At 46.7% G+C, this 13,297-nt stretch overlaps 1 protein-coding gene across 1 annotated transcript in view; it reads right to left on the minus strand.

The window, feature by feature from the left end:
* LOC123030899 (24-hydroxycholesterol 7-alpha-hydroxylase) overlaps window positions 1-12,107 on the minus strand; it is a 32,071-nt gene extending 19,964 nt beyond the window's left edge. Inside the window, exon 1 of the mRNA XM_044445217.1 lies at window positions 11,925-12,107. Within this exon, the coding sequence (XP_044301152.1) occupies window positions 11,925-12,107 (183 nt within the window). The remainder of the gene's footprint in view (window positions 1-11,924) is intronic.
* Between the last annotated feature and the right edge of the window lie 1,190 nt (window positions 12,108-13,297).

A 13,297-nucleotide genomic window follows, 5' to 3' on the forward strand; every position in this document is an offset into this window, starting at 1 on the left:
GCTGTAGGATGTTTTCTGTCTAAATTTGTACAGGATTGTGCTCCTAGTCTTCCAGAGGCTTACTGATTTAATCTTCTAGTTTCCTGCTAAGTCCATACAATCTAAAATAATGTTGTTCAGCTGCAAGGGGATAAGTTCATCCAAACTAGATGCAATGTCTCCTTTCTTGATACATTTTGGTCTTAGCAATAATTTATTTTTTACAGAGAAGGAGAAGATGAAAATGAAACTTTTGAAAAGCAAATTGCCAGCATTTCAATGAGACACGATGTTGTCATTATGGGGGACCTCAATTTCCCTGATGTTTGCTGGGAGACAAATTCTGCCAAACACAGCTCCTCCAAGACATTCCTAACAAGTGTTGCTGAGAACAGGAGAAACAGCTATCCTTGACTTGACACTTACCAACAGAAAAGACCCAGTGGACAAAGTGGCAGCCACAGGAACTCTGTGGGAAAGTGACCCTGTCATACTTGAATTCTTGCTTCTAAAGGCAGCAAAAGCCTAACATGTACCCTGGATTTTAGGAAAGCCAATTTTAATAAACTCAGAACAATGATGAGGAAAGTCCCATAGCAAGTGACTCTAATGAGAAAAGAAGACCAAAATGGGTGGGATTTTTTGAAAAAAGAGATTCTAAAGGCACAATTACAAACAATTCCAACAAGGAAAAAAGGGTAGAAGACAACAGAAGAAGCCCATGTGACTTCATGGATGATCTGAAAGCAAAAAAAGACAGGTATACAAAGTGGAAGGAAGACCAGGCTACAAAGGAAGAATACAGGCAGGTAGCACAGAATTGCAGAATGGTATCAGGGAGGCTAAAGCTAAGAATGCACTGAGGCTGGTGAGGGATGCTAAAAGCAACAACAACAAAAACACCTTCTTCAGATATGTCCAAAGTAAAAGACAGAGAAAAGAAATGGGGGTTCAACTACTCAATGCAGAAGGAAAAACGGTAAGAGCAGGTTGCTTACCTGTAACTGATGTTCTTCGAGTGGCCATCTGTGCAGTCACACATATGGGTTCTGCGTCTGCACAGTGCCTTTGGCCAGAAGATTAACAGCTAACGGTTTTTGGCGGGAAAGCTCCACTCCCCCCCCCCCAGCATTATATAAGGAGCGGAGTGTCCGCCATTTTCCAGTCTTTGAAAGACCAACGTTTGTTCTTATAATAAGGTTTGTCAGTATGACAAGATAGCCAAATTCAGTAGTGGTATGACACATAGCAAAGAGATCATAGTATCGAAAGAAATAGTCGGACCACCCATGACACCAAGCAGGGTCGGAGGGTGGGTTGTGTGACTGCACAGATGGCCACTCGAAGAACATCAGTTACAGGTAAGCAACCTGCTCTTCTTCGTCGTGGCCTCTGCATCACACATATGGGTAGAATAACAAGCTTACCCCAAATGGAGAAGGGAGGTGTCATCAGCGAAGGACAGAAGAAAGGACAGCTCTTCCAAAAGAGCAATCCTGCCTGGCACGGACATCAAGTCTATAATGTCTGGCGAAGGTACACGGGGTAGCCCAAATGGCCGCCCTGCACACATCTTCTATCGGGACCCCTGATGCAAAGGCCGAAGAAGCAGCAACAGCTCTTGTAGAATGACCTCTTGGAGTAGATGGCAAGTCCAACTTAGCTAACTGATAAGTCAGGACAATTGTATTTACTATCCACTTCGAAAGACGTTGTGAAGTGACTGGACAGCCTCGGTCATGTTCCGAATATTTCACAAAAAGTCTATTGGAACGCCAAACAGACTCAGTCCTGGACCTATAAAAGGCTAAGCAACGACGAACATCCAGCATATGTAGAGATCGCTCTATTGGATTCGAAGGGGTCGGAAAGAATGCTGGTAAAACAATCTCCTGTTGCATGTGAAACGAAGTAGCGACTTTCGGAAGGAAAGACGGATCCGGCCGAAGAACCACTTTTTCCTTATGAAAATTTAGAAAAGGGGGGTCTACCCGAAGGGCGCAGAGGTCAGAGGATCTGTGGGCTGAAGTCACTGCAACAAGGAAGGCAGTCTTCCATGAAGCAAGGCGTAGATCAATCGTCGCCATGGGTTCGAAAGGTGATCGAGTCAGCGCTTGTAAAACCACTGAAAGACTCCAGGTGGGCATTAGAGGTCTTATAGTTGGATGCAGATTACTCAATCCTCTCAAAAATCTTTTAATCAAAGGTTGAGCAAAACTGGAGAGACCATGTACAGTTCCCCGGTAATGTGAAATTGCTGCTGTATAAACTTTTACGGATGAAGGTTTGAGTCCAGACTGATGCAATTCAAAGAGAAACTGAAATATCTGTGAAACAGAAGCCAAGGGGGCCGGAAACGAGTGTAAATTGGCAAAGTTAGAGAATCTCTGCCATTTTGCCGCGTATGACTTCCTAGTAGATGGTTGTAGTGCAGATTCAAGAATATACTGTAGGTCTGGGTGTAGACTCTGCTGAGCAGGAATGGCCGAGACGGTTGGTGGTGTCGAAACCGGTGCATCGCATACGGTTATCGTATCCTCCATGCAGTCAGTTTCAGTGACAGCAAGTCTGGGTGGCGGATCGTGCCCTCCCTCTGGGTAACGAGATAAGGAAGAAGAGGGAGTTGGAGAAATTCTTCTTGGGAGACGTGAAGGAGAGTTGAGAACCATGGTTGGCGTGGCCACGGGGGGGTGATCAGTACCCCTGTGGCCCCTTCGTGAATTATCTTTGCCAACACTCTCATGATGAGTGGGATCGGAGGGAAAGCATAAAAAGTCATGTTTGTCCAGGGAATCATGAAAGCGTCCCTGAGGGAGTCCTGACCCACTCCCGCTCTGGAACAATATGCCGTGCATGCCCTGTTCCGTTGTGTGGCAAACAGAATGATGTCTGGCTGGCCCCATCGGTGAAATAGCATGTCACGAACCCAATGGTCTAGCTCCCATTAGTGGGACCGCAACGTATGTCTGCTCAAGAGATTGGCGTCTGTATTTTCTGTGCCCGCAAGGTGAATTGTTACAAGAGTGATACCTCTCGGTATGCACCAGTCCCAGATCTGCATGGCCAGGCGGGCTAGTTTCTGGGATCGGGTTCCCCTTTGTTTGTTTAAATAAAAGACTGTCACCATGTTGTCCAAGGTCACCTGGACGACCTGGTGCAGAAGCACATCCTCGAATGATTGAAGGGCTTTGAAAACGGCAAGAAGTTCCAGAAAACTGATATGGTTCCTGCAATCCTGATGACTCCATATCCCTTGGGTACGTAGATCGGAACAGATTGCTCCCCATCCCAGTAGAGACGCATCGGTACCGAGGGTTATTGTAGGGTACCGGGGTCGAAATGGAACGCCTACAGTCAGATTGGCTGGGTCTATCCACCATAACAGGGACTGAAGAACGGAAGCCGGGAGTCGAATCCGTTTGGTAGGTGGATCTGTCTGTGGTCGAAACATTCCGTTGAAGAACAGTCAAAGGGGACGTAGCCTGAGTTTGGCATGCGGAACCACAGTGATGGAAGCAGACATGTGTCCCAACAGGCTCTGAATAGACTGGGCGGGGACGGTTCTTGCTTGTTGAATCCGAGCGATGCACTGAGCAATCGCATGCCGTCTGTCCTGAGGAAGGAAGGCTCTTGCCAACGTCGAATCCAGCCGGGCTCCGATAAAGTTGATCACCTGCGTAGGGAGAAGGGAAGATTTCTGTTGATTAATAGAGAGTCCGAGATTGTGCAATAGAGCACATATAAACTCAACAGCAGACGAAAGTCCTGCTTCTGTGTCGGAGACCAGCAACCAATCATCAAGGTACGGGTATATCTGAATTCCACGTAATCGAAGGTGTGCACAGACAGGAGCCATACACTTCGTAAAAACCCGTGGTGCAGTGGCTAATCCAAACGGTAGCACATTGAATTCGTAGATTTCAGAGTCCACCGCTAAATGAAGGAAACGCCTATAACTTGGATGTATTGAAATATGAAAATAGGCATCCTTCAGATCCAATGAGGCGAACCAATCTCCTCTTCCCAGCAACAGGAGAATACTTTGAAGTGTGGTCACCCGAAACTTCTTTGGTGTTATAAATCTATTGAGAGCTCTCAAGTCCAATATTGGTCTGAGACCCCCATCTCGTTTCGGGACCATAAAGTATCTGGAATAGAACCCGTGGAATCCCTCCGATAACGACAGGCGACGAATAGCTCCTTTAGCAAGGAGTTGGTGAATCTTGTCTAACAGTACCAAGGAAGTCGGAGTATAGTGGATAGGATTCGGTGATGGCACAACATCGAACTCGATTCCATATCTGTGCTGAATGATAGATAACACCCACCCATCAGATGTGATGGACTCCCAAATGGAGAGCCGACTCTTCAGTCGATCCCCAAATGAGAGGGGGGAGGGTAGAGTTGGAATGAGAGGAGAGGTTCGCTTGTCGCATCAGCGCTGTCGCCTGTCCGTATCAAAGCAGCGGCGGCCCTGTTGGAAGCGCTGGGGTGGTTGTTGCCTGCGACGCTGCTGACGTTGATGTGGTTGCTGTTGCTGAGGAGGAAATTGTTGATGGTACTGTGGACGTGACCATGACCATTTACATCGGGGTAGAGATTGCAATTCCATACGATGGGCCGTCATCCTTGACTCATGGATTTTCTTCAATTTGCTATCCGTCCTCGCATGGAAGAGACCGGAACCGTCGAACGGCATCTCCTCAGTTCTCCGCTTCCTCTTGTCCAGAAAATTGCAATTACGTAACCAGGCGTGTCTGCAGAGGGAAATGGCACTGACCAGCGACCTCGAATCAGAGTCCACGTGGTGCCTCGCGGTGAAAAGCTGTTGCACCGCCACTTGCATGGCTTCCTTAACAAAAGTCTTAGCAAGTTTGCCCTGGTTCCTGGGAGGGTATCGATGATGGCGTCCAGGCGTTGCATAAGGAAATACTGGTAACGCGCCAGGGTTGCCTCATAATTAGAAATTCGTAAACCAAGGCCTGAAGCTGCGTATACCCGGTGGGCGAGGGAATCAACCTTTCTGCCCTCTTTGTCACGAGGCGAGGTGTGTCCACGGGCTTCTCGACCCTGCGAGGATTCTACAACAACTGAATTTGGCTTGGGGTGACGGAGAAGAAATGGGATGTCCTCTTCCTGCACCCAATACATGGACTCGTATTTACGAGGAGTCGGTTGTGGGTGAGCTGGGAGGTCTCATGGCTGGGTCATTGCCTGCCGTAAGGTCATAATAAACGGCAAGGCAATAGATGCGGATCGTTCGCCCCTGACCACATCATAAAAACGATCGGTGCTCGGTCCCGGCTGTTGGTGGGCTTCTATATCGAGCGATCTCACTAGTCTGGCCATCAGACCGTTAAACAATATGTATGGTTCCTCAGGCGACCCCGGCTCCTGAGAAGCAACCGCTGCATCCGGCGAGGTCGAGTCAGCCTCAGACTCGTCGGATTCCATCCAGTAGGGGGGTGGTACACTGGAGGAAGAATCTCCTGGTGACTCTGATCTGCCACTTTCTTTAGATGGGGCCCTCAGGGTGTCTCTGGGCGTTGAAAGGAAACATTCCTGAGGCACTGGTGGCGAAGATTGTCCCCTGGAGGTCGGATAATAGGCTACGGAGTGGTACTCTTCCCGTCTCGGAGCGGAGGAGTACCTGGAGTGGTACCAATCATCAGACCTCGCATCCGAGGAACGGCTCCTACGGCTTCTCAGAGGGGAGATGGCGATCTCAGTATCCATCGGGATTGGAGGCATCAGGGTTGGTGATCGAGCTCTAGGTGGAGAATCTCGTATTTCCCCATCAGAGATGGAACCACGCCTTGAATCCAGAATGGGTTCGGCTGTCGGTCGGCGCGGTGAGCCCGGTGGGGTAACCCTCATAGCCACCTGGATGGTCGGCACCGAGGGCGTCGGTTCCAAAGCAGGGATCGGAATCGAGGAAGAGGCCGAGCCCGAGTGGCGGTGTTTTGCCTGCTCGGGGTTCTTCAGCTTCTTAACCGGCTTGCCTGTCTTATCTTTCTTGGCCTTATTATGCACAGGATATTTATCTGAGTCACTGCGCTTTCTTTTTTCCTTTTGTTTCCTCAGCAGGGAAACAGACTGGTCGGTCATGGTATGAGCGCCTTCTTCAGAAGGGCGTGAGGGCGGAGCAATGGAGGAAGAGGCCAGGCATTGCGGCAGGTCAGCCGAAGTTGGACAGCTTTCGGGTGGGGCCACAACAGTGGGAGGCTTAGCCACCAGCCGGCCCGATTGGAGGAGAGCCTGGTCCCATAAGAGTTTGTGGAGGCGGTTCTCCCTGTTCTTCCTCGCCTGTTTAGAGAAGGCCAAACAATGGCCGCACTTATCGGTTCTGCACCCTTCCCCCAAAAAAAGGAGGCACAGATCATGCAGGTCCACGGCGGGCATTTTGGAGCCGCATTTTCCACACTTGCGGAAAGCCGCCTGTTGCGCCATTGTAGAAAGAAGAAAAAAGGAGATAGTAAAGTGGGAAAGTAATATTTTTGGTTTTTTTTTATATGAACGATAAAGAGGAAAAAATGGTGCAAAGTTAAGAAGAAATATAAGTGAAGTACTAATAACAAGAACAAGGGATACAAACTTGGTAGGAAAAAGAAGAGATTTTCAAACGAGCAAGAAGGTAAGTAATAATCTTAGCGAGAGCGAAGCGGCACGAGGCACAACGAACGGCAGTCACAAAGACTGGAAAATGGCAGACACTCTGCTCCTTATATAATGCTGGGGGGGGGGGGCGGAGTTCCTGCCAAAAACCGTTAGCTGTTAATCTTCCGGCCAAAGGCACTGCGCAGGCGCAGAACCCATATGTGTGATGCACAGAGGCCACAACGAAGAACAGATAACAAAGAAAAGGCAGGATACCCTGGAAGACAGAAATAGGATTCAAGGGGATCTTGATAGGTTGGAGCACTGGGTTGAATGAATGAAATTCAACAGGGACAAATGCCAATTTCTGCACCTAGGAAAAAGAAACCGCATGAATCATTGTAAGATTATATAAGCATTATAAGAATATTTGGCTCAACAATACTGCAAGTGGAAAGGATCTTGGAACTGTTGGAAATCACAAGCTAAATATGAGTCAGCAATGTGATTAGGCTGCAACAAGGGCAAATACAGTTTAAAGATGCTTTAATAGTAGTATCATTTCCAAATCCCATGAAATACTAGTTCCCCTATACTTAGCATTGGTTAGGCCACATCTAGAATATTGTGTCCAGTTCTGGACACCACAGTTTTAAAAGAGACAAGTTGGAAAGGGTTGAGAGGAAGGCAACAAAGATGATCCAGAGACTGGAAAAATTAGGAAAGGAGGAGAGATTGAAAGAACTGGGCATTAGCTTTCAGAACAAAAGTCTGAGGGGAGATACAATAGCATTCTGCAAGTACTTGAAAGGATGCCACAAAGGGGAAGGCCAGGATCTCTTCTCGATCATTCCAGAGCTCAGGACATGGTATAACAGGCTCAAGTTGCAGGAAACCACATTCCTGCTAGACATCAAGGAACATGTCCTGACTGTTAGAGCAATGCAGCCAATTCCCTAGGGAAGTTATGGGCTTTCCCATCCTAGATGAATTCAGGACACAATGGGATAGCCACCTAAGAGGAATGTTTTATATTTGATTTGATTTGATTAAAAGCTGCCTGTTAGCATCATGCTCTCTGGGTTTAACTTGGGTCTTGCACGGAGCAGGGTTGGACTCAATTGCCCTCTGGACCCTTCCAACTCTACTATTCTATGATTCTATGACACTTGGAGTGCAAAAAAAATATTGTAAAAAATACATATTTCAGTCACAGGTTTATGTTTTGTTTATTCTAGAGAGGTGTATTATCTTAGCAAATACAGTGGTACCATGGCTCACGAACGCCTTGGTTCACGAACAAATCAGGTCATGAACAAAAATTTCATTAAAAATTTGACTTGGGTCACGAACTCCGCATTGAGTGGCGACCTTGATCGCAGCCATCTCCCCCACCCCACCCTGAGAGGGGAGATGGCTGCTATCGCAGTTGCTTTCGTGCAGGGAAGGTAAAGTGATCATAGGCGTGCTCCTGCAGAACAGACAGGCGTAATCCCAGCCATCTCCCCCACAGCTGTGATGTGCTGCGCCCGTCTTTCCTGCAGAAGCACACCTGTGATCACGCACATCTCTCCGGCATGAACAGAACTGCGATGGTGGCCATCTCCCCACTCGGCGGGGTGGGGAGGTGACTGAGATCGCAGTTGTGTTCATGCAGGGAAGGCGTGCATGATCACAGGCACGCTCCTGCAGGAAAGACGGGCGCAATCTCAGCCACTCCCCCCCAGGCAGCACGATCGCGACCATCTCCCCACCCCGCAAGTGGGGAGATGGCCGAGATCGCACCCATCTCTCCTTCCCCAGCGCACCCCGTTTGCACCCGGATCTTCCTCCCCCAGTGCGCCCACAATTGCGCTCGTCTCTCCCCCCCACCCCCCAGCACATCAGAATGACGGGCGCCTGCAGGGATGACAGAAGCGACCTCAGTTGCGCTGGGGGCGGGGGCAGGGAGATGGTCGCGATCTTTATTGTCACTTTGCTTCACATTTTTCTGATTTAAAAAATGGTTACAGAACGGATTAACCTTATTTACATTGAACCTTATGGGGAAATTTAACTTGGCTCATGGCCAATTTGGGTCACGACCAGAGTCCTGGAACAGATTAAGTTCATGAGCCAAGGTACCACTGTATGCCAACTAATCCATTACTGAACGTTAAGGTGAGTATTATGAACCGGAAGCATCTAAGTCAATGCTTATCCTGATCTCTTATTCCATAAAATAGGAAAACCAGTTTGAATGTACAAAGACCACTTGAGAACCAATTTGTAGTGGAAGTAGCTTCCATTCATTCTGATTTAAAATCAGAGGAGTTTGCAGACACTTTTAATCTTAGGGATTCTGAGTCTGTGCAAAGTGACCTTGCTGCCACAGAACTATACTGCAATTAGTTCTATGTCTAAAAGGGCTGAGAAGGGCATTCCTGCATCTGAGACCTTGGAAACTTCCAGTGCACATTGACTGCTCACCCAATCCACCAATTTCTTCTCCAGGCCCTGCCCTCTTCCTGTTTTTTTGCTGATTAGACATCAGAGCTGCATCCACCGCACACTGAAAACAGTTGCAGTGTTTTCCTCAGTGCCTAACAGGGATTTGCTTGCATGCCTGACCAGCCACTGACTGGGAAGTTTTTCCTGCCAGGAATGAGGCAAGGGGAGGAAACTGCTGAGCAAGTAATTCAGTCCTGTTTCATTCCAAGATGCCATCTTGGAATGGTATTTGGGCTGCCATCTGAAATGCTACCAAGTGATTCAGTCCTGCTCACTTCAGAGCAGACATGATGAGGCTTGACTAACTTACTTATGTACGCTTCAAACTGCTCAAACTAACATTTTTGCAATACCCACTTTGCATTTGAGCACTCCCTCAGATCTCTGGCAGACTGAAATTTGGCCTTTCGTTTGAAAATGGTTCCTTACCTATGCCATATTTTATAGCAAATGAACATGATGGACAGTCACTCATTCAACAGTAACTTTGGGGTGCAAAGGTAGGACCCTAGATTACTCCAAGTGCACCAGGACTTGCTCTGACCAAGTCTAGAGCTGATCACTCTTGGATCAGACTGCAACTCTGAGGTTCTGCCCCATTACTGAATTAGGGAAAAATCTGAAGAGGGCATGGCTCTGGCTTTGCTGCTGCTCAGACAGCTCCTACACACGTGCTGCATGTGGGGAGCATGGGGCCCCTGATTTGCAGATAGCCTCAGCAGCAAGCCTTGTCTCTGAGTGTCTGTAGCCAGGCACTTCAGGCTCATGTGCCAGGCTGCTTTGCTTTGCAAAAGCGCCCGGAATGCTTTTGTTACCAAGAAACAAGAGGAAGAGCACAAAAGGAGGCATTCATGCCTAAGCAATCAAAATGATCTTTTTGTTAAACCCTTGTGGATATGACCCACATTCCCTTAGTGAGGTGCAACTTCCTGAATTAAGCATTTTCAAAAACGCGATCTTTTCAGAATGCAATTCATATGCTCCTGACACAGCACACTTGACATCTTTTCAAATGCAAGCCTTTTTGGTATATACTGAGGCAATAAATCAAATCAGTCCTAGTGCTGAGAACATGCACACTCTGCAGGTATACAGTTGTATGCTAAAAAGAGTTTAGCTACTGATTCAAAAATCCCAAGAGTAGTCAGGTTTCAATCCCTCATTTCTGAGTAGCTCCAGTGAGGCAAATGACAATGCACTGAAACTGTAATTTGAAGATTTCTACCAATATATTATTTACAGTTCATGGGAAAGCACATTCTCAATTGTTCCTTGTGTTGCCAATTGCAGTACCCCAAAACACCCCAAAAGTAATTGGCCAGAGAAAGGCCCCAAAAGCAGTTGGCCAGAGGAAGGCCACATAGTAAAAACACCACAGTTATACTGTCCCAGAAGGGAGGGCAAATAAGAACAAAATGAACTTTGCGTAACCCACAGCTAACACGCTAGCCTGACCTCGAATACAGTAATCAAAGGGACAGTGGAAACTGGTTCTAGCCGCCATGAAAGTTACAGATGTACAGGGAGTAAGAACATGGCAAGCCTGTGTGAATCTCAAGCAGGTAAGAAATAGTCTGGTCCTTGACAGAAGAAAGGACTCTTTCTCCAGCACAGGAGGGGGTGGATACATTGATGTATCGATGCATTAGATGTGTATTAGGTGACCTAATTGGTTACCTAGGGTATAAAATGCATGTACTGGGGTGCAACGTTTGAGACACTGCTTTGGGCTGAATGTCCCCTTTTGTCTCCCTTTATTCTACAGTGCACTAGAATAAAGCTGATTTTGGCTCTAAGTCTTGTCTCAGGCTCTGTTTGGCTTGGGTCTGGAGTCCACCCGGGCTTGCTCCAGCTGTTGGTAACACCTGTATAGTTATTTTTTAAAATTGGGATTAATGCAGGACAAGAAAAATGCACAGTAACTAGCGTGTTACTTTGCAACCACCTATATGCACAGCATTAAAGCAGAATTTTTCCAGTATCCAACAATTATTCCACAGAGCCATTATGATATAGTGGGGTCAGGGTGTGGGACTGGGATTCAGGAGATTGAGGGTCTAGTCCCCACTCAGCCATGAAGCTCACTGGGTGCCTTTTGGCAGGTCACTCAGTCTCATCCTAACCCACCCCACAGGGTTGTTTCTGTGAGGATAAAATGGAGCTGTGTAGCTACCTTGGGTCCCTCACAAGAAACAAAAAGATAGGCTATAAATGCAATGTAGAAATAATTTTTAAGCACATAAGGAAAGAAAAGCAGTTTCCTTGCACAGGAATATCCTTGCAATTTCCTTGAAGTTGAAAACTGTGCTCCCATATGCCCATTTTCAGTACAATTTCATGCTTTGCTTAGTGCAAACCAAGCTACAGAGATTACTCAAAGCAGTTTATTCCCTATCTCTTTTCAAAATTAAGCAATACAAAGAGTAAATAGCCAAGCAATAATTAAGCAATACAAACATTAAACAATAAAATTGTAATGCAACATGGAAAAATGGCTGCTTGGAACTAACACTTCAATGCAGTTGTGGCAATTGCTTTCATTACACACACAGTGTTGTGTTGATTTCTGGAAATACCCTCTAAACTCATGCATGCTTTTAATGAACTCAGATAGGTTCATTGCCATTATATATTCCACAGATGGAAAGCCCTTTGCATTATGCATGCAAACAAAGGAACTTGTTTTCAGCAAATTTTTCATTATGCTTTTTGTAGCAAAGTAATTCACATGGTATAATTAATACCTTGACAGTAATCTCTTAATGCAAATCATATTAATTGTTGGCTAATACAAGAGGCTTCTTTTATTCTGCTAAGCTTTATCCGCCTCCCCTTTGACTGCCCCTCCTAATTGTTACCTTGAGTCTGGCTTGCTCTACAAACTCCAGCGGAGCTTTCCCAAACTGGAAAACAGCCCCCAGCCAGGGGATCCAGCCACGGATGCAAGGTGGTTCGTTACGGTTTCTGGACCACCGTGACAACACGATTGTGAAAACCAGCCCAACAACCATTGTTAACAGGATAGTAACAGCTATGCCCATCTTTTAGTCCTTCAAAACGTCCTGCTTTTCTGACCTGATTGCGCTGCACTGTCGTTCCAAAGTAACTTCAATATAACAGAAAATCTTTTATATACTGCTGCCTCCTTCTGGTTACTATGACAAAAAGTCAAACGTCATCATCTAGAAACCTTAGGGAGGAACTGAAGGAATTTTGTCTCAAAAAATGGACTTTTGTTAGTTCTAGAAAATAGTTTCTTCTCTGTGTTTGCCCAATTTGCAAACATAGTAGAGGGCACAGGAGCCTGTTTTCCTTTGAATTTGAGGTGTCAAAGCATTTTTTCCTGCTACCAAAGCTTTTTGCACCACGCCCTTTCTGGCACACATCTTCCTGCTGCCTCATTCAGCATGCAAGCTGAGCAACGCCCAGCAGACGAACAGTGGAGAGGGTTTTGCCCTTAAGGACAGCCTAGAAATCATTTTAACTTTGCTTTACAAATTGAGGGGTGTTTGCATCACAAAGTGAGGGGTCCACAACACCCTGACCTAAAGCCAGATGTTACTGTTTTCCTTCTGTGCAGAAAATGAGTCCCCACAGTACCAGCTGATCCTAGAGGGACTGCCGTGTTCACACAAGAGAACATGCCTTCTTTCCACAGAGTGCAAACACTGCATGCAGCCCCAAGGCCTTGGTCCTGTTCTCAAGATGTCATAGCTGAGGGGGTATGAGGGAAACCCCACCAGATGGGTGAAACTGAGTTATGCAGGGGCCACGGTGACAGATGCCACTGCAATCCTATCCCAGCATACTCTTATCTGACCCGCAGGTCAGAAATGGGGTGGCACGCGTTCCCCATCGGTGGAAGAGGGGAAAAGTAGACATATGCCATATGAATTTTCAGAGTCTCTTCTGACCACTGAAAAGAGTGCAGGTTTGAAGTAACTATCTAAGAGGAAAATTCTCCCAGAGGAACAGAAATGCAGAACAGAGACACACACTTCTAGGAGTATATAAACCCTAAGCAGGGTGGCTATAATTAAAATGATTGTGTTGGTGCTGCAGAGATACATCTCTTTGACCTAAGGATGTGAAAAACTGGGCAGGAGCAGGGGAACACAGAAGAAATAGTCAAAAAAAAACTTCTGAATTTTCCATTTTTTGGATCTTTCTTGGTCTTCGCCCCCCCCCCCCAAAAAGGGAAAATGCATATATTTTCAGAAAGACAAAGTGT

Source organism: Varanus komodoensis, unplaced genomic scaffold (assembly GCF_004798865.1).
Source record: "Varanus komodoensis strain SLA01 unplaced genomic scaffold, ASM479886v1 scaffold47, whole genome shotgun sequence".
Classification (NCBI taxonomy): Eukaryota; Metazoa; Chordata; class Lepidosauria; order Squamata; family Varanidae; genus Varanus; species Varanus komodoensis.